Source organism: Exophiala bonariae (assembly GCF_035927105.1).
Source record: "Exophiala bonariae strain CCFEE 5792 chromosome Unknown scaffold_30, whole genome shotgun sequence".
NCBI lineage: Eukaryota > Fungi > Ascomycota > Eurotiomycetes > Chaetothyriales > Herpotrichiellaceae > Exophiala > Exophiala bonariae.
The window spans coordinates 182,794-206,437 of NW_027042505.1; the positions used below are offsets into that span (position 1 = coordinate 182,794).

Consider the following 23,644-nt stretch of genomic DNA (forward strand, 5'->3'; position numbering starts at 1 on the left):
GTGCAATTTGTAATCTATATACACAAAGAATAAGAACGCCCTGTGAGGAAGGATGGCTGGATATCAGTGACCAGAATATACCCTCGTGGTCGCGAACACAATGTCGACCTCAAACTCGAAACAAGATGACCAAACGTTTACGTTCGTAGACTATGACATCAATAGACGCGGGGTCACCCAAACTGCGAGAGCCCACCTGATGAAAAATAGAGTACGGTCAAAAAGAGAAGCGAAGTCTGAATGGATGCAGCGAAATCGAATCTCGCCGTTGCGATGGATGCGTCCGAAAGGGGAGAATTTGGACATGCCTACTGAAGACAAATCAACAATACGTCGAACTCAATCCAACGAATCACTGGGACATCCAAGGAATTCGACTTCTCATTTATCCCCAGCGCCTGGTTTTGTGAACAACCCTGACCTTTCGACAAGGTCCCCGGACCCGGGCAAACTTAAAGCATCAGAGTTAGACGATGGACCGTATACAGGCAAGTCACAAAGCCTAGACTACCACGAGCGCGTGCCGGCCACAGAATCGCTCTTCGGCACAGGTAAGGGAATTGCCGGGGTTGTCAGCACTCGTCTCGGGTCCACTAGAACAGATCTTCCTACCAGACCAGATAATGGCAGGAATATACTGCATGAAAGGCGTACCAATGCCCTGGACGGTCAGCTGCTCGCCGATTCGAAAAGTCGACAAGATGGTTCGAGAATCGAGTCTGAATTCGGACTTCTGTCGTTGGAGGGGTCGCACAATGTGACTACGCCACCACCGGAGTGGGGCTCCCTGGAAACAGCATCTTCAGAAGTGATCAAGGCTCGGACCATGCGTGCAAGCAAATTGCTGGCTGGGCTGGAGAACTCGGTGGAAAGAATTCCGATCCATCTCCTGCCCTCAGATCGCAACCTAGTCCGCTACTTCGCCGTGAATGCTGGCTCTTTTCTCGGCTTGGATAGATTTCCAGAGATCGAGGAAAAGTTCGATCCAGTGTATAACTTCATTTTCCCGTTCGCCTCTTCAAGCCAATGGTGTTTTGAAACAATAGTGCTATTGGGAAGTGCCTATCATCATCACAAGCATGTGCACCCAGGCGAAGATGACACGTTCGACTCGGAAAACCACTACCTTGCAGCTCGACAAAATGTAATACTCGCACAGACAAGGTCAAGAATCTCGGCCTTGACTAGTCGATGTGACTCGACTGATTTTGACGTGGTGGCATTCCTCTTCTTGGCGCTTGGTGAGTATTGTTATGGTGATAGGGAAATTGGTCGGATGCATTTTCACGCCTGGACAGACTATTGTGAGATGCGAAGGAAGTTCAACGCGCCACCTTGTGGACTGCCATGCAAGATAGTCGTGTGGTGGTGTGTTTCCATGCTGGTGGAAGATGATGTGACTCTGGATTCGATCATTGATTCGCCAACCAAGACCAGGGTGCGAAAGGATCCAGCAAAGTTGTTCCGGTACTTCATGAGTACTACTGGCGTCGATTTGACAAAGACAAGCACTGAAAGCCAAGTGCGGAGGTTGGATCGAAGATTGACGAATTGAAGTTGACTACCCTAGGAGCTTAGATAGAGAACGTCGGTGTTCATGCTCCCATGCGTTGGATCCGGAGCATCCACTGCAGATCAGGTGCGCAATACTGGTAGAACAAGTAGCGTTCATGCATGTGCTACGTCTCATGCACCACACCTGACAGGCCCCAAACGTTGGTATCTGAAGCTTCTGTGGCTGAACAGTGTTGACCCTTCCATTGAGAGAGGGATTCGGAGAAGAGTTGTAAAGCTGTCATGATAAGCGCCTTTACTTGCCCCAGTCACTCAGCCAAGATCTTGGGCGACATTTAAGTCGATGGTGCCAGTCTTCGGACTGACAATAAACGATTCCTGTCTTTGAGTAAAGTTGCAATGCTCGGTTGCACCATGTTTGCAGACGAGTCTTCCAGCCACATGCATGAAGAAGACGTTTCAGGGCATGAAGAAAGAACAAGGTTCCCCAAAATCGGGAGTCTGCTGGACGATCAATCAAGTTCGAACACCGGTATGCACCCGTATGAACACCCCGGATCCGCGCCACAGCCTTGCATGAGATCAGCATCCCACCTACCATCTGCAGCTGATTTTCTGCCCGCAAGCCGTCGATCTTAAGGCTTGCACGCAGCCCGGATAGTTACCAAATCGACAGAGACTCTTGACAATACTTCAGGCAACCCAGAAGGATTTATTGCTCCGAAGTATCACATCATGTTCAGCCTTGGAGCTTGCAGGGCCCCCTGTGAATCCTGTTTTTGACAAACTTGTGCGTGTCCTAAATCTGACAAAATGGCGTTTCAGAAATGGGTCATTCCGAGAGCCGAGGACGGGATTCCGTCCCACAAACAATTGAACAACCAACCAATCATGACTAATAACGCAGATTGCTTTCCGATGTGCTGAATAATGGGACATCGGTTTGAAGGGAGTAGAAATCCACCTCGTGGTGCTTGAGCACGTAACTGTCGCGATATGTCTCCGAGCGCCATTACACTATCAGATGAATGATTAATATACACCACCGTCAGCAACTTCTGGGTGATATACAAAACAACCTATTGCCCCTTGACCAACGTCGGCCATTCTTATCTTTGATATTAAACAAGATAGAATTGAAAAAGTGACAACCGCAACGCCCGATTTGCCATTTTGTTCCCCACCAAAACCCAGCAATTCCCCCAACAAACAGTCATCTCAACAGCCAAAATGGCGAACGAGGAGGTCCAATCGAAGCTCTTCCAGCCCCTCAAGCTGGGACGACAAACGCTGCACAACCGCGTCGCACTGGCACCGATGACGCGGTTTCGAGCCAGCGACAGCCACGTGCCACTCCTGCCCATGGTGTCGACATACTACACACAGCGAGCATCCGAGCCAGGAACGCTCTTGATCACGGAAGGAACATTCATCTCGCCGCGCGCAGGAGGCTACGCAAACGTGCCAGGGATCTACAACGACGAGCAGATCGCGGCGTGGCGGACCGTCACAGACTCAGTGCACGCCCAGGGCAGCTTCATCTTCCTGCAGCTATGGGCGCTCGGACGCACCGCGGGCGTGGATAAGCTGAAAGCCGACGGGTTCGACCTCACCTCATCGAGCGCGGTGCCCATGTCTCCTAAAGCCGCAGTTCCTAGGGAGATGACGCTCGACGAGATTAAAGGATTCACAGAGGACTACGCACAGGCGGCGCGCAACGCCATTGCCGCCGGGTTTGACGGCGTGGAGATCCACGGCGCCAACGGTTATCTCGTGGACCAGTTTATCCAGGACAAAGTCAACCAGCGAACCGACGGCTACGGCGGGAGTATCGAGAAGCGATCACGGTTCGCCATTGAAGTCGCCAGCGCAATCGTCGATGCTGTCGGCGCAGATCGCGTCGGCATCCGATTGAGTCCTTTCAGTGACTTCCAGGGCATGAAGATGGACGATCCCATCCCGCAGTTCACGCATCTGGTCAAGGCCCTGAAACCGCTGAACCTCGCTTATATCCACGTGGTACAGACCGTGCCCGACGACAGGGACCAGCCCGAGCCGGCTGAGAAGGTCGATTTCGTGGTCGATGCCTGGGACAATACTAGCCCCGTGGTCATCGCAGGGAATTTCAAGGCAGCTTCCGCCGCCAGAGCGGTGAATGAGGACTTCTCGGGTAAAGACGTGGTCATTGCGTTTGGGAGACCTTTCCTCGCAACACCTGACATCGTGTTCCGCCTCAAACATGGCATCAGCTTCAATCCCTACGATCGAAGCACATTCTACGCACCCAAATCCGAGACGGGATATATCGATCAGCCTTTTAGCAAGGAGTTTGAGCGAGTGAAGAAAGCTTCAAAGCTATCTTAGACATATAGGCGAGAGGAGAGACAGAGTAGATCGAATGATAGAATTTTGCCATTCAAACTACAGAATACCGATAACTGAAAGCCACAGAAATCATAAATCTAACGATAGTGAGGCCCAGTTCTGATTGCCATCCTAGAAGTCACGAGCGGATCTGGATGTTTGGATGGGCATGGCCAATTAATTTGTGTGGTGTGCTCGTGCTCGCGCTGACTCGAATGGGACATGTGGAGTCACCATTTTGTCTTTCTATCCCCTTTCCAACCTCATAATTATTGACTGCGTCCTTCACAACTTGATTGATGTCGACGGGGTTTCGGTACTCATACCCAAGGAAAGCAGTTGCTTTGCGAATCCTCATGGCTTGCTTTGAAGTAGTTGGATCTCTAAGGATGATGTCTCTAGGTCGCTTTTTCTCCTTTTTCTCCTTGGGAGCCACCGGCATCATTCTCTCAAGTTGTCCATCAAATTGGAGAGTTGAATCCACAACTGTGGGTACAAGCGAATTTTGGGATGGTGGCCAATGGCATGGCACATTACTTGGGAGAACAGCCTCTCGAGCTTGTGTCGAATCTAAGTCCATGAGGCAGGATGATGTGATATTCTGAGTTTCCTGCTTGTGCAGACCTCGGACTTTGTGAGCATCCTCCTCATCGGAACTTGAATCAGGCTCAAGGTCAGACACGGGTCCCTCAAAGTCAAACCACGTGGTGTCAAGGGAATGCTTAACGCGCGGCACATGTGGGGCTGTGTAGGCGTGCATGCGCTTGAAGTCCACTCCCATGAAGAATGGGTGGCTCTTGATATCGTCTGCGTCGTTTGATAAGACAAATGTGCCGGGATAGTCCGGATGCGCTTTATTCAGACGACATTGCAGAAGTTTATCACCGTTGAATTTCCTCACATAGTCGTTCGCCTGATATCGTATGCTGCACAAACGCCTTTCCTTCTCCACAAGGATCTGCATCATGAGGTCCAATGCCAGCGGGCTTGGTCCTGAACCCGGGCATTTGGGAAATCGCAGTGTCTTTTTGTGATTTTTGATGTTCATTTTCGTCTCCTGGCGATCGTCGCAGGCGAAGGGGGTAAAGCCATAAACGCACTCGTACATGATGATGCCAATGCTCCACTAGTCGCAACGTCCATCATACATCTCGCCACGCACGACTTCGGGCGCCATGTACTGCGACGTACCTACCACTGAGCGAGCAAGACGTCGACGCTGGCATCGATTTCGCCAGTCAATGATGGGTTCCCCTTTCCGAGGTACTCCTATAGCAGGTGGACGGGTGTGGTTGATGTTTCGATCAGAGAAACCGTAGCCACGCTCTGCGCAAGATCTCGATTCTGCTACGCTTTTTTCCTGTTGATCTTGATCATCCCCATCAAGAGAAAGTCCTAGTTGGTCCATCAACATTTGGCGAGTTTCATGATACTGTTTCTGATCATGCGACCATTCGCCGTCAAAAGCTAGACCGAAATCGGAGATCTTGAGATGGCCACTGGCGGAAATGAGAAAGTTATCTGGCTTCACATCTCGATGAATCCAACCCATTCTGTGGACCTCCTCTAGGCAGAGAATCATTTCTGCCATGTAAAATTTGGTTTCGTGTTCCGGCAGCGTATTCTTGCGGATGAGCAGGCCAAGGAAATCGCCACCGATGCAGAAGTCCATGACAAGGTACAGATGTTGAGGGTCTTGAAATGCTGCTATCAGAGGTATAATCCATTCAGAGCCTTCTGCTGCAACTAGTAGATCCCGCTCAGCGAGCAGGTGACATTGCTGGCTGCTGCGGATCATGGTAGACTTGTGAATGACTTTCATTGCGTATGCCTGAGGTGGAGAGTTGGACAGGACTGGCAAGCTCCCTTCAAGTGGAGTCTGCGGAGTCTTGGTCTTGACGAGACGGACGACACCAAAACTCCCCTTTCCTAGTACCCTCACAAATTCGAATCCATTCGGCGTCACGCCTCTCGCACCCCGTCTCTGGATGATGACTGGGAGCTGATTGAATATGGAATTGTAATGGCTCTCAAGGAAGGCCCGGGCGGTAGCTACAGTCTCAACAGTCTTAATGGAACACGATGCCATTGTATCGCTCTGTGTTATAGGTGTCAGGAGATGACGGCCGCCTAGGGTCTGTTGACGCCTGACAACGACTGTGGCATCGTTTAGCCTCCATGAGCGCACCCGGTGTAAGCGTATTTTCCGAGGAGAACCTGAAACGGGCTCGGAGGAGGCTTGGATACTGATGTCACTGCTCATAGTGGTGTTTGACAACCTCCAGGAGTTGCCCCGTCTCAAGATTGATTTGATTGTCGAAACCCTTCTCTTGATTTGACTTCTGATACTCGCCGTTGAACGATTTGTACTGGTGGATTCAAGAGTATTGGTAGTCGACATGATGAAGGAGCGAAGTGGAGCTGTGATGATATTGGTTGAACTCGATATGAGGTATGAATGTGGGTATGAGAGACTGAGCAATGCTCTACGAATTGTGGGTCAGTGATGAGAAATGAGAGTTCTGTACGATATGGTTCCGTTGAAGGGTCCGGCGGTTAAGTTGATGGATTGTTTGTTAAAATCAAACTCGCCATCGAGCCTGCCTATCGAGTACTCAGAATGGTGAATGCCTGCCTTCGGGGAAGTTGGCACAGAACTAGGAAGGAACGAGGGTCGAGGAAATTGAAAATGTCAACTCGAAGAACGTGACTCCCAATGATGTTCTTACTGAAATAATTCATTCCATGCGAATGTGCCTGCCGAAGTAGGCAGGGCTCAATTTTCAAAATGGACGGGAGGCAAACCTCTACTGGCAATTGCTTTTTGCATGTCCTGTTTCAGACGCAGTATGGCACTTTCCCAGAGTCGTCGGACCTCCGGGCTCTTGAATTTTTCGTAGTCGACAACCATTGCTAGCCAATTCACAACGCCGACTGCCTTGGCCATATCTCGCTCGATCGAGACGACTTTCACTAGGTATTCTGACAAAGCAGCAAGATCATCAACATCAGGGCCCTCCCCGTCAACGGAGAATTCGCGCACCCATGCCGAGGTTGCGTCTCTCAGCTCAGGCAGAGAACTGAGCTTCTGTGAAGTGAATGTAGGCCTCTCTGGTGGCTTGCAGAGCTTTAATTTCTGTTGCCCACGTGAAAGGATACTTTCTGTTGCGATATTTTTCTGCTTCTTTCGGTTGTTCTCCACATTTAATCCCGAACGAGACTTCATTCTGTTTCTCTTTTGCTCAGCTAGAACCTCAGCTCGAATATCTGGAGGTAGTTCATTCAGGAAAGATTCCGAGATGTCTTCAGAGGCATACTCCGGTTGGATTTCATGACCCCCAGACTTTTTGGCGGCATTGATGAAGTTGGATTGTGTTAGTGTCGATGAAGACCCTTGGATCGTACGTCTCGTGCGCCCTTTAGTCATCACCATTGATAGTTTTGTCTTCTTCGTTGGTGTGGTTTGCGCCCGTTTGGTAAAGCCTAGGGTTCTCCGACGATGCGGAGAGCCCAGACCACGCTCACTATGCATTACTCCTATTCCATTTTCAGAGGTCCTATACTGAGCAAGAATCTCCTCCCTCATATCTTCCGGAAGCGCTGCGAGAGCCTCTGGGTCTAGCTGGCTCTGATTTGGCAGTGCTGGCTCGACTTCTGTGGGACATGGCGAAGCTGAGCGTGATCTATCACTGCCTCCTGGGCTACGAGCGCGAGACAGACTGTCCAAGATTGATTTCTGTCTCGGCGCAAGCTTGTTACGGATATCTGCCGGAAGTTCGGCCAGGACAGCAGGGTCGATCTGGGAGGGAAGGATGAATTGAGTACCGCTTATGTTCAAAGGCGTTGGTTCAGATTCAGATATATTCGAAGTCAATTTTGTGTCCAGCGCACTTGGAATCGTGCTATGCGTTGTTGGCTTTTCCGGGGTCGGGATATCTTCAATCTGATCCACCGAACCCATTTTTGACAATCTCTTTGCAACAGGCGGAGGCGTCAACGCTCGCGTGGACGCTGCATGCGTAGGTGACACAGGTGCTGTTGGCTTCTTAAATTGCAACCGACGCTGACTGCTATCCAATGCTGCGCTCTTCGAGCCCGATGCTTTGAGGGGTTCAAGCTTCTGCATCTGTACCCCTAGTCCACGGAGTTCACCCGGAGGAAATCCGTAGCTCCGGAGAATGGAAACCGCTTCTTTCCCGATCGTTGTTCCATCATTTGTAGCAACACCTAAAACGACACTTTTGGCATACGTATCGCACTTCCCGTGCCCAAGATTTTTGGGAGGATCCATCCCAGCGTCTGCGGCTTTCCTCATGATCTTCATTGTCAGTTGTTTCCCCTTGACCAGTTGCTCCAGAAGCCTTTTTGATAACTCCTCGCAGAGGTTGTGGACAAAATCGTCAGCCTGTTGCTGATTGACGAATCGAATACCCCAATTGATCTCGGCAGAAACAGATTTGCGAACGACTTGATCACCGACTTCTTGTTTGTCGATACCCCTTGAGTAGTCCCAAATCTTTTCGCCTGTCTTTGGGCCAAGTGTATTCACCAGTCGTTCTTTTGAGCAAGCTCTGATGTCCTTGACATACTTGATGCCAATTTCTTCTAGCTTGTTGCCAATGCTCCAGGCAACACCAGGCAAATCCGTCACCACGAGCTCACCCAAGAAACTCAAGACGTCTTCAGGTCTGATAAGGTGCTGCCCTGCCGGTTTAGCTTTTCGAAGAGCAACTTTCGCGAGCAATATGTTGCCTCCAATGCCAACGGACACGTCACAACCCGTCTTCTCCTTGACCAAGGATCTCAAGGATTGTGCCAGCGCCTGAGCTGCCTCTTGCTCCCGATAGATGGAGCCTTCTGAAATGGCCTTGCCATCTGAACCACCAGCTGCAATGCATTGATCACTAACATCAATCAGAGCTTCATCAATGCTGATGCTCTGAACAATTCCCTCGACCGCCAAGATTGCATCATAAAAGTGTCGGCTGGCTTCTTCATATTCAGCGTAATCGTAAGGTAGTGCTTTGAGTTCAGGACAGAGCTGTAGTGCAGTCTTCATCCACATACCATTTTTGACGCCGTATTTTCGAGCCGGATAATTGCAACTCGCGATCTCAGATCCAGGCCCGCTGCCGTGTGCAATCACGACCGGTTTGTCACGGAGTTGGGGGTGTTTTCGCAAAGAAACAGCAGCAAAGAAGCTGTCAAAATCGACATGCATGATATATCGTCGAGAACCTGGTGCTCGTTTCTGTTTGGTCTTTTGCAAGCTCTTTTCTTGGGCACGTGCTTGCAGCTGCGCCTTGAGATCTGCCTTCCAAGCAGAAAGGTGATGCAACCTGGATTCGCGGTAGTATTGATTGATGAAATCAGGGTTTGCGGTGCTAGACTTTGCCATATGGGGGTTCGAGAGAAGAATAGCATTATGTTCTTCGGCAGTGAGCGTTCGCTTTTCCTCCGGTTGAATCTGACCAGGCGCGAAATTCTTTATGCTAGTCTGCAATTTCGAGTCCGTACTCCTGCCTTGTGCATCAAACTTGGGGTTGTCGATGACCGATTCATGCAGAAAAGCCCCATCCTGATCCAGAACATCCAGGGTCTTCTCGGGCGAGGCTGAGCCTACAACAGGTGACGGCACGGAGTTATCCCGAATCGTGTCTGTTGAGTCGAGTTCCGATTTTGGCTCTTGCTGCGCCGTCTGCCGCAGCATCTGAGAGGTATACCAACTTGTATCGGTTTGGTCGCGGTATCCGAGACGCTGAGTGCTAGCCTGGCTGACCACCTTACCATTGTCGAACCCAAGGACTTTTTGGGTGACGCCTTCATCAACGACGCGATACGAGTGCCACGGTAAGAGCTTGCCGGCCTTGACACTGTCCACAACCCATGCGGGCTTCACAATACGGTATCTTGCAAATTCAACAGTCTTCTTAGGAGTGAGATGGCTTGCAATTACATGAGTGACAGCCGTCTTGCCGTCCAAGTACTGGAGAAAGCCGCCGCCATGACTGACTATGAGAGAGTGAAGGTCACTGAGTGACGGTTGGGTGTAGCCGTTGACATGGGCTACCACGCCGCGAAAGATTTTGGGCTTGTCGGTGGAATTGGATCTTATATCAGCATCAAGGTTCTGTAATTTGATCTTCTTCCTTCGCATGTAGTCGGAGAAACCACCGAATTTGGATCCCTCGTACTCCTCACCTCGCTCGTCTTCAAAAGCATGGCTTTCGATGCGCTTTCGGACAGCAGTTGAATTGTTTTCTAGCCTGGAGCCCATGTTGGGCTAATAGCTCTGGTCATAGCATCACAAAATATGCCTGGGAGTCAGCCATCAGATGAGGTGAATCTGATTAAGAGAGTAAGGCATGATGGGAGGCAAACGCGAAACTTGAAAGGTGACACGCGCACGTGCACAAACTTACGGCACGCGTCAGGCATCAGCGGGAGGAGCAATGAGGAGCAATGACGGACGAGGGACCAAGACATATCCTTATCGATAAGGCGACTTGGAGGCGTGAGAAATAAAATTCGATTCTGCCAAGATTTCGAGCCCGCTAAGAGTTGCGTCGCCGTGCCAGCAACTTTGCAGCCTCGATCTCAGAAAAAAGTTCATTCCAACCTTCTTGACTGGGTAGATCACTCTTGGTCTTCCATATTCAGCACTACAATTGCATCTTCTCTGTTGCAAAGTACCCTTTTCACCTACGAGAGGAACTTGAAATCCCATACTTCCATCACAATGTCCGGCATCCAACCTGTGGCGTTCTACGCCATGAAGGTTCCTCCGGGTGACATTATGGTTCCAGCAGTGCCAGAATTTGCTGCGATGGTGTGTGAAGCCTGACCTCAATCTTCCCGTCGCTTACTTACCTTCTCACGCAGTTCCGCTTGACCATGGCCGCTATTGACCCTTCTGCCGAGCCTGAATTGGAGAGCGCCGACGACAAGCAACCTGCTCGATCCACTCTCAAAGTCATCCGCATCCCTGATCACTTGTTCGACTCAGATGACGACTCGGAAGATGACGACTTCAGTGACGATTCTGAGGACGACTCAGAAGATTCAGAAGATGACGAAGAAGTCAATGGTGGTCCAAGCACGAGAAAGTCAAAGAAGCAAGCTCTCCTCGAAGCCCTTGCTCAGGATGAACAGGACGACGAGGATATGGCAGACGACGACGAGGATGATGATAAAGACGATGCCGAGGCCATTGCGACATTGGAGAAATTATTGAAGAGCTCCAAGGGCAAGGGCAAAGCCGTTGACGGTGAGGAACTCTCTGACGACGACGAAGCCTCTGATGAGGAAGCAATTGAAATGGATGAGGTTGTTGTCTGCACTCTTGATCCAGCACAGGTATTTGAACTGCCCCTGCATCTCTACTTTGTGTCAGACTAACATTCCCTGCCCAGCATTACCAGCAACCTCTTGACTTTGTCGTCGCTGAAGGTGAAAAGGTCTTTTTCAAGGTCTCTGGTACCCACACAGTCCACCTCACTGGCAACTATGTCATCCCTCAAGATGACGGCGCCGGCCCAAACTACGACGAGGATGACTACTCAGATGACGAAGAGGAGGAGGATTATGACCTCTCTCCCTACGAGGAAGACGAGGACGACGAACTAGACCATGACATTCTAGATGCACTCGCCGAAGAATCCGACGATCTCGATGACCTTGCCGACCCCCGCATCACCGAAGTCGAAAGCGACGAGGAGGCCGCGCCCAAGCTCGTCAAGGCCGCCAAAGGCAAGGGCAAGAACAAGCGACCTGCTGAAGAGAGCGCCGACGAAGAGGGAGACGAGGACGACCTCGATGCCATCATGGCCAAATCACTCAAGAAGTCCGACGACGCTGCTGCACCGGCCACCACCAACGGTGAGAGCAAGAAACTGTCCAAAGCCGAGAAGAAGAAACTCAAGAAACTCAAGAACAACGACGGCGAAGCCGCAGCCGCTCCCGTCAAGAAAGAACCCGCTTCCTCAGCTAACGGCTCGGAGAAGAAGGTCCAATTCGCCAAGAACCTCGAACAAGGCCCAACCCCCTCAGGCAGCACACCTACACCAGCCTCCAAACCCGAAAAGGAGAAGGCCAAAGACAAACCCACAGGCAACTCCAGCTCCACATCCCTCGGTACCAAAGAAGTCCAAGGCGTGAGCGTCGACGACCGCAAGCTCGGCAGCGGGCCTGCGGCGAAGAAAGGCTCGCGCGTCGAGATGCGGTACATCGGCAAGCTCGAGTCCGGAAAAGTGTTTGACAGCAACAAGTCCGGCAAACCGTTCGGCTTCAAGCTCGGCGCCGGCGAGGTCATCAAGGGCTGGGACATCGGCGTCGCCGGCATCCAGGTCGGCGGTGAACGACGCCTCACCATCCCTGCCCACCTCGCCTACGGATCGAAAGCTCTGCCCGGCATCCCCAAGAACAGTAAGCTGATCTTCGACATCAAGTGTCTGGGTATCAAATGAGTGTGTTTCTGAGGAGATCATGTTGATGGGAGAAGATGTTGATAAGCTGCTGAAGGCAGATCCACCTCTCCCACAACCATGTCACAAATGGCATATATGTACGAGTCTATTGTGAAATTCCGCCCATGGCTGCTCTGTCTAAATCAGACCAGAGCATCCAGGGACCGACCAAAAATGGCGTTTCGAGCAGGCATACCGCACTGCCGGTTTAGAGTACTAATTACTTATCGCAATGGGCTTTCACACAAAAAAACGGTGGTGTCCCCGTGGATAGGCAAGGGAACACCCCCCCGTCGTCATGTAGAATGGGATAAAAAAGAAGATCAGTTTCTGCCTCTCCCTCTTCCTTCCTTTCCCGTTTCTGATTCTTTCCCCTTCCTTTAAAAAGCCCGTGCGTCGTGCCGTGGCTATCTTTCTGCGATCATCCCATGTGCGGCGTTGGCTCGATCGAATTCAAGTTTCTCAAGGTGTAATATCGACGGGCGCGATGCTGTCGCATCAACGTCAATGATGGTCACAAGGTACAAGACGGTCATGGACCCTATGCATTGATTCGAACTGTGCGGGTCATCTGAAAGCTGAGAAGCTGAATTGATGCATCTACCACTTTGTGTATGTACTCTTTGATACTTGCAAGACTAACCGACTAGGCAATAATTTCTCCCAAACTCGAGGTAAAGATACACGGATAACCGAATGTCCCAGCTTCTTGTCTGTTGTCTCCCTAGCGATCGGCCCTTAAGCCAGCACATAGCAAAGTCCCACTTATCGAAATCTGCATCCCAAGAAACCTAACAACATCGATTCGTCGCCTGCAGGTTACCGAAGGGGCCCCTCTAAGACATCGTTGGTGGGGCTCCCATAAAAGCAGCATTGTTGTATCCGTCTTCCTGCTTGATGGTACCATTGAGGAGGGGACATAATCTTTGAAGAGGCACGATAATTGTCAGCATGTAGTTCCATCTGAGAGTTGAAAGGAAAAAGTTGGGGGCAAACGCTGAGCAATAGCGAGTAAAGGAAAACAACTCCCACGACGTGAACTTGGTCATGTGGCCTGGGGTTTCATTGCAAGAGCTGGCGCAAATCCTGGGGTTTCCATTCCTCAACTCGAGATATTGATGCTTGATCTCGCATGGGAAGAGCCATTCATTTGCGTAGACAGAAACACATCATGATGTTCGAAGGGGAGAGTGGACAAGCGAGAAGGACAGAGCTTGGGCCTGCTAGTACAGAGAGTTGACGCTTAGAAAGCCTCAACTTCTTCAAATATTGGTGCTAGGCCCAGCAGTCCCAACTTGCGATCAAAGGGAAGGTTGCAATTGTTGCACATGACTGACTTTTTGTTGGTCTTGATGTGACCGACTTGTCCACAGTTCGCGCACTTGCGTTGCGTTGGCTGGGTGTTCTTTCCTCCTGGGGCACCACCATCGGCATCTGGCGACATTGCAGTGCCTCCGGGTGAGGTCGCATCTGCCGCGCCCTTTCCTTTCGTTCGTTGCTTTCGACGAGCAGCATTCTTTTCGAGTTTGGCGAGAGCTTCCTCGAGTCTAAACATCGTTAGTACAAGAAAAGAAACGTGGGCGTTTGTGGAAAAGGGATATTCTTGCCGTTTCTTGTTCCGAGCATCGTGGTCAGCATTGCCGGTGGGTTGGATGTCTTGGAGACTAGACACATGTAAGCTTAACTCGTGGCGGGCTGTTCTGGACACAAACCTGGTGGCCTGCGCTTCTTCCATTTCTTTGATCCTCATATACTGTTTGATAACGGCAGGATCATTCTCATATTGAATTTCATCAACCTCCTTGCCATCACGGACCACAGTGCGAAATATTTGCAAACACTTGGTGCTTTGCCCTTGGCTCGCAAGACTGCGTTTGCTGAAAGATGTTCCGGTCTCATCATCTCTGCGCCGACCGGGGGCGGGGGTATGGGTTCCAGAGACTGAGTTCGCACGCATACTTGACCGTTCATTGTATCTGTCTTCTTGATTATCAACATCACCGTCCATATCGAGGTCTGAAGGTTCTATCTTCGAGCCAAGACTGGCTTTCTGTTTGTCCCATATACCACGAATCGACTCTTCATAAGACCTTTGCTGGCGAGCCACGTTGTAGCTGTGGCCACCGAGTTCTTTCTTCAGAGTGATTGCATCTTGCGCAGAACCTCCGATGGGTCGGAATCCACCCTTCATGCTTGTTTTGATAAAGGAGAATGCTTCTCCACGTCCAGAGGGATCACCTTCCCCAAACAATTTCAGCATAGCTTTGCCTTGAGTGGCTTGCATGAAATTCTTGGTCGTTCGCCATGGTGCGAGCTGCTGTTCAATACTATCGTTGTCATTATCTTTATCCTTGTCATCATCATCATCGTTATCAGCATAGCCAGCATCTTGCAGGTATTGAGCTCCGACCTGCATTGACTCGAGTAGACAAATATCTTCAGGCCGAATCATGGTTTGAATGGTCTTCTCATCCGGTATGGTCTCGCCTGGTTTCATTTCCCATTCTTTGTGTTCCTTGCTGAAGACCATGAATTCCTTCATCTTCTGTCGATTCTGCATATCGGTTGTGTCCGGGAAATGCTTGGTGACTTCTTCCACCCGAATTCTTTGAGTTTTCTTGCGGCGAGCCATTCGGTAAGAAATAGCCTTCAGTCGGTTTTTCGAGGCAGTGGTGACCATGCGAGAATGAGTGCCGGGAATCGTGGTTGAAGGAAGCTCTTGACCAACAACACAAACATTGTCTAGATTGCGCAGGTAATGTCTCTGTCCATCTTGGCCTGTAGACTCTCGCAGAACCATGAAATCATGTGACGCGGGGTCCTGTTTGAAGATCGGGGCCCGATACATGGAATTGTAAAGGGCACTGATGGTCTCGCCAGGCTCTATATGTCCAAAAACATGGAAGGGTGACTTGTCCTCAGGTAGCAGTACAGTTGCTTCACCGATGTCGTGCTTGTTGGGACGAAAGGAATCATCTGCAGCACGCTTTCTGTAGTAGTTAATGACCTTACTACTCATCCCCGGCTGTGAGAGCATCAAAGGGTGTTCCTCTGAGTACTCAAGCAGGAGTGTAGAAGAGTTGTCTCCCATGGAGAGATGCTTTGTTGTTGCATACAATTGCTCCACGGTCTTGCCTTTCTGATGTTTTCTTTTGATCTTGTTGACTGGACTGAAAGAGATATTGTGCTTGAAATGCATCCGCCTCCGATGGTAATTGCGCAAGTCTTGTATGGACAGTCGAACTTGGTAATATGGGTATTGGAGGCGTTTTGCGGGCACAGAATGTTCTATATTTATGCTGGACAATTGATTCCGCACCTTGGATTGGTGGTTCTGTTTGAGGAGGTCATATTCGGCGTCGTTCGAAGTTTTGAACCGGTGTCGTAGACGATCTTTAAGCGTCTTGACAGCGGGTACTTTCTCTCCAGGACGAGCTTTGGCTTTGAGAGCCTCCGCATCAACCTCCTCCACAAGCAGTTGGGGGTCGTTGAGATCGAGCACGACCTTTGCGGCCAGTTTGGCAGTATATCTTTCAGGATCATCGAAAGACCGAACATCGATCTCATGGATAGAGACGATGGCATGTGGATCCAAACCAAGACGACGCTTTTTGTGCGGGCGCTCGATATCGCCGAAATCATCGAACCCAAACATCTCGTCGTCGCTATCAACAATTCGAGGCTCTTCCACAATCTCCTCGTCGGAGAGGGCAAGCTGGGAAAGGGTGTCGAAATTGGTACAGATGAACTCAAGATCGCGCATAGACATTCCATTTGGCAGAGGCTCATCATCGTCGGATTCGTCCGAAGACTCTTGTACCTCATGGACCACAGGTTCCTTGGTCTTGACGACATCTGATGAAGAAACGGCTGCCGTGACTGGAAGGGAGGAATTGAAAGCTGTCTTTTGGTCCTGTTCGATCTCGAGATTGACCTTAGCAGGGCGAATCGGTTTGGGAGGCTTCACCGGGGTTTTAGCCGACCAATTTTGCAGTCTTGGAGGAAAGAGTTTGTTGAAGTAAGGGTTCTCATCACGCTTGAAACTTGGAAATTCGAGCTTGAGCCACTCCTCGATGTTTTCCTGCTCGGTGGTTGGAGCGTACCCACTGCCGGATTGTGCAAAGAGTGCCAGCTGAATCCGATACTGTGCATCTTCAATGTCGTCAACGTCCGATTGTAACATGGAAATATCTTGATTGTCATCTTCTGCATGATCCGAGGCAAGATCCGAGTCTTGATCTGCGTCTGGGAGCGCCTTGTCAACAGGTTTCGACGGCGCGACGACAGGCTGAGGCTCGTGAGAAGTGAGAATTGGGCTTGAGGGTCCGAAGAGATCGTCGTCGTCCAAGCCATCCAAGCCATCAAGAGCGCTATCTTCGATGCCTGGCAGCAGGTCGGAATGCACCTGAGGGGCGGTTTCTTGGTTGAACTCTTCGTCGGGAAGAGAATCGTCATCGCCAATGTCTTCGTAATCGATGGCGTTGTCCGCCTTTTCGCCAACATCTAGCTCTCTCGCATTCAGTTCGTTGAGATCAAAAGCTTCGTCACCACCACCCTCATTCATCAACATGCTCAACTCATTGTCACCATCATCGGGCACGTTGAAACTCTGCTCGAAAGGAGTGGCCACAGCGGAATCCAGCATGTCGTCAACGTCATCAAAAAGGTCTTCGAGGCCATTAGCCTGTTGGTACGGATCTGAGGACATGGTGATCGATTTTTGTGGAAGTGGAAGCGAATGTCCAGGATGAAATTGAGGGTGAGTTCCAGTAAACCTGAGTCTTGAGTGGTGAGTGGTGATGCCGAAGTGCGCACGGCGACTTGGACAATCAGGTAAGACTCATGGCAGGTGACATGTCGGAGTGGTCGTTCGCAGAATGAGAAACGACGCCAGCAACGAGGCGAGGGGGACTTCAACAGTAGTTTATCGAGTGAAGACGTATCGCAGGCAGTAGCATGTGAGGAGGAACTGATGACATTCGCATTCAAGTTTGGAGATTCTCCAAACACGGTCTCCTCATGACTCGTGCTGATGCTTGGCACAAGATCCATGACTCGACGCGTTTTGAGCACGCGAGTGACAAGGCTGACAAGGCTGTGACCGGTAAAGGCGTGTCAAGGCAACTCAATCATGGTGAAGAGTCTCTTCTCAGAATCACAAGTGACAACGGATGCTCAAGCTAGGAATTAAGACTTTTTCTTGCTGGGGTATCATTTCGCGCTACTAATTACCATTCTCAAACACAGACAACCCCTCTTTCGGACTCACACATCTGATAAAGTCAACCGGGACCAGTTCCCAATATACACACATAGAGCCCTGCTGGTGCCATTCGTACAATAATGTACCACCTCCGTCTTCGATCCTGCGTCCTTGCTACCCTCAACGATCTTGGCTATCTGCCGTAGATCACTGGTTCGCGGGAGATATAATATGATGTCCGAAGTGACTGCCTTGAAAGACTTGTAGAGATGGCTGAAGCTATAAGGCTCCATCGATTCGAGATTGAATACCTCGGCGTCTCGGTATCCAGGACCTGTATAAATCGTCAGCCTTGAAGTCCGATAACCATGGAAAATTATCAATCTACCTCCCCACGGCGGACTCGCAAATATCACCCCGAATTGTCCCACAATGGCCTTGAGAGCGTCCACGGTCACCTTTTCCTTCTGGACTACACCCAGAATCTCAAAACAATCTCCATGAAACCAGGTGATTCTGTCGGATACACCATAGATTTCAGCATTGTGTTTCGCACATGCCAAAGTGGCAGCGTCTTTCTCGATGGCATAGACACGCTTCCATTTCCCAGACAGGGCAAATGCGATGGTATTACCGCCAACACCACAGAATGCATCTATGATGATTGACTTGGAGTTTGAAACTGTCTCGGCCACATGTTGGGCGATTTTGCTTATCAAATCAGCTCTTTAGCGATAGAGAGAAATCCCCTCCAAAACATACTTGGCCACAGATTCGTGGGTAACACCATACCAAGCGTCATCGGTCATCCAGATACCATCATCATATTTCGAAAATATGGAATAGCCTTGTTGCCAGTATCTAATCACGGGTTAATTTCAACTTTGTTCGTCCTCAAAACCTGAATCGAACTGTACTTTTGGAGATCCCACGGGACTTCTTCTAAAGCCTCGTAATGATGCACACCTTCGGGGAGAGATGTCTCTGTAGGCCGGGCCTTTTTGGGTGGTGGTTGTTGCTCTTCCTCACGCTCAAATATCTGACTCTTGCGCTTTCTCGCCATATTTACAAAACAATAATAACGTTGACTCGAAGAATTTAATGACCTTAATTCGGTACGGCTGTAAAAGTGAAATGAAAAAGGCTCCAGATGACAGCGACAATTTAGTCCAGGAGTTGGAGAAGCCTGAAGCCTGGCTCGCTTTCCCCGCAGTTGAGATAAAACGTTCCTGCAACTTTTAGCCACGTTCGGTCCCTTACACTTGAACCTGCCTGCGTTAAACCTTAGAACGAATCAACAATGGACAATTCACAGTTCCGTGCCTTTCTGCATAACGACAGCAAAGCGCCGGGTACCAAAAATGACACCTCAGCCTCAGGCTTTAAAAAGCCCACCTTGGGCTCACGAATGCGATCCTCCGTGCCCATGACCCCCAGATCAGTTGTAGGGTACAACTCCACTCGTGATTTTGCGAGGCAGGTGGCCGAGCACGAAAGTAAATCAGACGGCCAGCCTCCGACAAAGAAATTCAAATCGAGCGCAGCTCCAAAAGGTACCAAACTTGCTGCCGGATACTCCGATAGGACAAATGCACGGAGAGTCGGAGCAGACAAAGAGGAGACGCAAGATGACAAGGAGAAAAGGCTCAAGGCTCTGGAGGAGATGTACAAGTTACAACAGATCGACGAAGCTACGTTCGAGAGTCTCAAACGCGAGATCGGTATCGGTGGAAGTTTGGGTACTACACATCTGGTCAAGGGGCTCGACTGGAGGTTATTGGAGAGGGTTCGTCGTGGCGAGGACGTGAATGCGGTTCCTCAGCCAGAAAAAGAAGAGGACGTCGAGGATAACAAGGGCGATCTCGATGACGAACTCGACCGCGCACTGGAGATAGATGTGACGGCAAACTCTGCAGCATCGCGCAAAGAATCAATAGATGAACAATCCGAGGAGGGAATTGCACCACAGGTCACTACGAGAGACGAAATCCTTCGGCAATTGAAAGAGAGCCGTGCAGGCAATGTGGCGTCGAGTCAGGTTGCAGAGCCATCACTTGGGGGGAAATTTAAGAAGGTTGGATCAGATAGCAAAACGAACAAAAAGAAGTTCGTGGAGACGGTCAACGGACGCCGAAGAGAGGTTCTCCTCATCACAAACAAGGATGGATCAACGAAAAGAAAGACTCGGTGGCTCGACAAGGAAGAAGATGCTGCCCCCAAGCAAAGTGAGCCACTCGGCATGGAAGTGCCAGCAGAGTTCCTGGAGAAACAAAAGGCCCTATTAGAAAAGCAGGCTGCCGAAGAGGACGAGGACGATGACATTTTTGGAGGCGTCGCCGCTTATGACCCATTGGCAGGACTCAACAGTGAGGAAGAAGAGTCTGGCGGCGAAATGCGCGGCCCAACCAAGCCTGATAGCCAAGCAAAGCCTCAACAAGCAATTCAGGATCAGAAGCCAAGGAACTACTTTGGAGGGCCAAAGAACAGCGATGAGGTTCAGGATCGGTCGAATCCCATTACGAAAGATGCCACTCTACAGGCCGCCCTCAAACGAGCGGCTATGTTACGCCGAGATGAGGAATCGGGCAAGGACGAAAAGGATGGAGGAGTAGGCGATTCAGACCTAGACCGAGAAGCCAAACACAAACAGTTTTTGGCACGACTGAAGGAACAAGATCGTGTCGATGCTGCAGACATGGATCTTGGGTTTGGCGAAAGTCGGTTTGGAGATGACGATGATGAAGACGGGGAAATCTGGGATGGGGAGGAGGGCGAGGGAAAGAAGACGGCCAGGAAGCGAGGAGGGAAGAAACGCAAGGGTGATAAGGATAATGTCAATGATGTGATGAGCGTTCTCGAGGGTCGAGCAAAGAAAGCATGATCCCTTGGAATAGGTGTATACAAATCCCTGAATTGGAGGTATTTAGAGACTCCTTCAGCTGAAGCCTCCATGTGCCTTGCATATAGATTCTTGACATGTCTGAAATGCCTCACCTTGTCTCAACTGGCCGGGCTTCCTCTCTGCAAGTTACACCACTTGTTCAAGGACTACGAGACACAGAAATAGAAATGCCATCTGTTGTGCAAATTTTCTTCATGATGAAAGTCATCTCCTAAAGGGAGCTTGGATTTGATGGAGCAGGCGAGTTTTCAAGACAACCGACTTCCAGGCCCCGGGGTGGCTATGCAGGTGAATCAGTGGGGAAAGTTGTGCCTAGGCGTCGCTCCGCTTGAGGGCTTTGTGGACTCCGATTCACGTCCATCCCTAATAACAACTACTTCTTACGCGTAGTTAGCTGGCCGACGCGTACAAAGGAGCAGGGCTGCTGTATGAAAGTCCGCTGTGACATTCAGCTTGACTGTGGCTGCTGACGTGGTCAATGGCAGCCACCGAGTCATGTTTCACAGCACCAGGACCACCACTTCTCAACTCTGCCTGTTGAACATTCAAGTCCAGCAGCAGCACTGCCAAGTTGCCAAGTTCTGGCATCACACTCTGACCGAACCGTGTTTACACGGCCATCTTGAAAATCAAACATTTCCATCTCGCTACCCAATCCGTTTATCTTCCTTTATCAATCTTGTGGCTGTTTTTATCAAGCGAAGGAAACACAGCCGGCCAAGTCGGCTTCAGACCAGATCCTGTGTCCACTGAATTCATTTCCGTAAGGTCCAAGGTTCAGATCGTCGCCTTCCAGACTGGCCGGAGTCTAAGGAGGAGGCCCAAGAGGGTCTCTACAAGGTTCGGGTTCCTGGCATTAGCGCTCCAGACGTGGGCCGCCTATCGCCACAAACTTTGATAAAGGCTGGCCCCTAAACTCGATCTGGCTTCTCCCCTGCATTGCCGCTCCATGGTTGCTGGTTTCAGAGTGTGTTTCCCTGCAAATCACTGGCTGCCGTGCCTCTGGGTTCTGGGATGGTGCAACAACTAGCCGAATATGCCCAGCGCATTCCCCTTTTCTGCCATGAGGCTGTCCTGGTCAAGAAGCATGCCCGACAGGATCGGTGGACATCCCTTACCAGCCACGTCGACTTGGTACAGGACAAATTACAGCAATGAAACCACCAGATACCCGCTTTACTTATTGTCTGCATGACTGAAAAGACGCTTGCATTACGTCTTCGGGAGGTATTTCAGGCATACTCGCTACCAGGCCACCCCGGGCGCGCTACCTTTCACCTTGAAACGTGCCAACCCCATCTCCTGTTCTCGTCCATAAACTCTCCACCACTCCTCTGGGTTCTCTCAGCATGGAAAGCTATATCTCTCTGCAAGTATCTGTTTCATTGCTTCCCCTTCTCTCTTCTTTTTCCACTCATTCATTACCTCTTTCGTGGACTTGACACGTTTTGTGCGACACATTGCACCCGTCTTTCTTTCAAACTCCTGCAAGGCTAGCCTCAGGAATCTATTCCATCTCACTAGAGCTAAGCTCGTGGTCACTCATTCGCCAACCAGCTCATTCATCGACTGAATCAGTATACAAAGTCCCCAGGAGGGTTTCTTGCACCATCACACCATCTTTTCCCAAAACACTCAGATCTTCAGGCTTACCTGCATATTCCGTATTCGGTTCAGAAACTCAATATGGTTTCCAACATCATCACTGTCTTGGCTCTCGCCTCTGCTGTTGTAGCACACCCTCAGCGTCATAGACCATGGCAGCACTGGGGAACTGATAGACTCTCAGCTGCTGCGGCTGGCAGTCCCACAGATGCTCCAGTTGCTGGAAATGGTCAGAACAATGGCAGCAACTTCGCCGGCAGTCCAGCTGAATCCCCCTCGGTAACGGATGTCAGAACTGTCACCGTCCAACCCATCCCTGTTGCATCAGCTGATGCTCCGGGCTTGTCGAGCATCAAAGCTCCGGCTGCTGTTGGCCCTGTCGAACAAGATTCATCAACATGTATCACATCGACTCTTACTGCCACCACCGTTGAACTCGTTACCGTCACTGCAGGGCTTGCTCCACAACAGACAGTCTCATCGGTTGTCAGCAACAACCTCGCTCAACTGGCTCCCGAGACTTCGGTCAGCCTCGAAGCTGCTTCCGTTACTGCTGGTGCTTTCTACAACAGACCTACCTATGGTGGCGGTGATAACACCTGGAATAACGGAGGTGGTGTTCCCTCATCTGCGGCCCCCGCTGTGCCAACCACATTCGCGACTGCTGTAAGCTCAGCGCCTCCCGCTGGTGCTTCATCTGCTGCTCCAGTCTCCAGCTCTGTTCCTCCCAGCACTGGCGGTGGTGGCGGCGGCTCATCCAGTGGTGGCAAGAAGGGTCTATCCTACAACGATGCCTCCCTGACCAACGCATTCGCAGGCAAAGGCATCAGCTGGGCCTACAACTGGGCTGCTGGTCCAGGTGGCAGCATTCTCCCTGGCGTAGAATTCGTGCCCATGCTGTGGGGCGAGAAGTCAGTCAGCGCATGGGCTGGTGCAGCTGCGTCGGCTATCGCTGCCGGCGCAAAGCACGCTCTGTCGTTGAACGAACCCGACCACACGGAACAAGCAAACTTGGATCCCCAGACGGCGGCCAAAGTACATATTGCGAACATGAATCCTCTTGCCGGCCAGGTTTCCATCGGGTCACCGGCTGTGACCAACGGAGCAGCACCAATGGGAATTGCCTGGCTCCAGAATTTCTTTGATGCCTGTGGCGGCCAATGCAAGGTCGACTTTGTCACCTTCCACTGGTATGACTCGGCGAGCAACTTTGCCTATTTCCAGAAGCACGTCCAAGATGTCATCTCACTTGCGGCAGCCAACGGTGTTAGCAAAGTTTGGCTCACTGAATACGGAGCCACTGGCTCTGACTCAGATGTTGCCAGCTTCATCAAACAGTCCACTGCATTCCTCGACTCTACACCCGCTGTCGAACGCTATGCCTACTTCATGGTTCAAAATGGAATCCTGACCAACGGCAACAGCCTTTCTTCTCTCGGTACCGCATACACAAGCTAAATTTGTATTGCTTCCATGTACTGAGACGCACCTGATGACGGTCACTTGACCAAATTTCTTGCCTCTGCCTTGCTGGTAGCAGGACCAATTTACCTCCACGGAATGTCTACTGGCTATTCTATGGAAACAATC

The 23,644-nt window shown here is 50.6% G+C and overlaps 10 protein-coding genes across 10 annotated transcripts; 5 read left to right on the forward strand and 5 right to left on the reverse strand.

Moving 5' to 3' along the window:
- Window positions 1-304: 304 nt before the first annotated feature.
- Window positions 305-1,555, forward strand: LTR84_008231 (uncharacterized protein; the record flags this gene model as incomplete). The annotated part of the gene is made up of 1 exon (XM_064851778.1): window positions 305-1,555. The coding sequence occupies one exon, from the start codon at window positions 305-307 to the stop codon at window positions 1,553-1,555; it is 1,251 nt and encodes a 416-aa protein (XP_064702019.1).
- Window positions 1,556-2,745: 1,190 nt separating this feature from the next.
- On the forward strand, window positions 2,746-3,879 carry LTR84_008232 (uncharacterized protein; the record flags this gene model as incomplete). Its single annotated transcript, XM_064851779.1, has 1 exon — window positions 2,746-3,879. The coding sequence occupies one exon, from the start codon at window positions 2,746-2,748 to the stop codon at window positions 3,877-3,879; it is 1,134 nt and encodes a 377-aa protein (XP_064702020.1).
- Window positions 3,880-4,018: 139 nt separating this feature from the next.
- LTR84_008233 (uncharacterized protein) lies at window positions 4,019-4,987 on the reverse strand (the record flags this gene model as incomplete). Its single annotated transcript, XM_064851780.1, has 1 exon — window positions 4,019-4,987. One exon carries the CDS (start codon window positions 4,985-4,987, stop codon window positions 4,019-4,021), a length of 969 nt encoding a protein of 322 aa, XP_064702021.1.
- Window positions 4,988-5,005: 18 nt separating this feature from the next.
- LTR84_008234 (uncharacterized protein) lies at window positions 5,006-5,968 on the reverse strand (the record flags this gene model as incomplete). Its single annotated transcript, XM_064851781.1, has 1 exon — window positions 5,006-5,968. The coding sequence occupies one exon, from the start codon at window positions 5,966-5,968 to the stop codon at window positions 5,006-5,008; it is 963 nt and encodes a 320-aa protein (XP_064702022.1).
- A 687-nt stretch (window positions 5,969-6,655) lies between these two features.
- Window positions 6,656-10,156, reverse strand: LTR84_008235 (uncharacterized protein; the record flags this gene model as incomplete). The annotated part of the gene is made up of 1 exon (XM_064851782.1): window positions 6,656-10,156. The coding sequence occupies one exon, from the start codon at window positions 10,154-10,156 to the stop codon at window positions 6,656-6,658; it is 3,501 nt and encodes a 1,166-aa protein (XP_064702023.1).
- A 462-nt stretch (window positions 10,157-10,618) lies between these two features.
- On the forward strand, window positions 10,619-12,344 carry LTR84_008236 (uncharacterized protein; the record flags this gene model as incomplete). The annotated part of the gene is made up of 3 exons (XM_064851783.1): window positions 10,619-10,708; window positions 10,762-11,235; window positions 11,292-12,344. The coding sequence occupies 3 exons, from the start codon at window positions 10,619-10,621 to the stop codon at window positions 12,342-12,344; spliced, it is 1,617 nt and encodes a 538-aa protein (XP_064702024.1).
- Window positions 12,345-13,587: 1,243 nt separating this feature from the next.
- LTR84_008237 (uncharacterized protein) lies at window positions 13,588-17,052 on the reverse strand (the record flags this gene model as incomplete). The annotated part of the gene is made up of 1 exon (XM_064851784.1): window positions 13,588-17,052. The coding sequence occupies one exon, from the start codon at window positions 17,050-17,052 to the stop codon at window positions 13,588-13,590; it is 3,465 nt and encodes a 1,154-aa protein (XP_064702025.1).
- Window positions 17,053-17,609: 557 nt separating this feature from the next.
- LTR84_008238 (uncharacterized protein) lies at window positions 17,610-18,610 on the reverse strand (the record flags this gene model as incomplete). The annotated part of the gene is made up of 4 exons (XM_064851785.1): window positions 17,610-17,881; window positions 17,936-18,258; window positions 18,310-18,408; window positions 18,465-18,610. 4 exons carry the CDS (start codon window positions 18,608-18,610, stop codon window positions 17,610-17,612), a joined length of 840 nt encoding a protein of 279 aa, XP_064702026.1.
- Window positions 18,611-18,847: 237 nt separating this feature from the next.
- On the forward strand, window positions 18,848-20,428 carry LTR84_008239 (uncharacterized protein; the record flags this gene model as incomplete). The annotated part of the gene is made up of 1 exon (XM_064851786.1): window positions 18,848-20,428. One exon carries the CDS (start codon window positions 18,848-18,850, stop codon window positions 20,426-20,428), a length of 1,581 nt encoding a protein of 526 aa, XP_064702027.1.
- A 1,707-nt stretch (window positions 20,429-22,135) lies between these two features.
- On the forward strand, window positions 22,136-23,512 carry LTR84_008240 (uncharacterized protein; the record flags this gene model as incomplete). Its single annotated transcript, XM_064851787.1, has 1 exon — window positions 22,136-23,512. One exon carries the CDS (start codon window positions 22,136-22,138, stop codon window positions 23,510-23,512), a length of 1,377 nt encoding a protein of 458 aa, XP_064702028.1.
- Window positions 23,513-23,644: the final 132 nt, after the last annotated feature.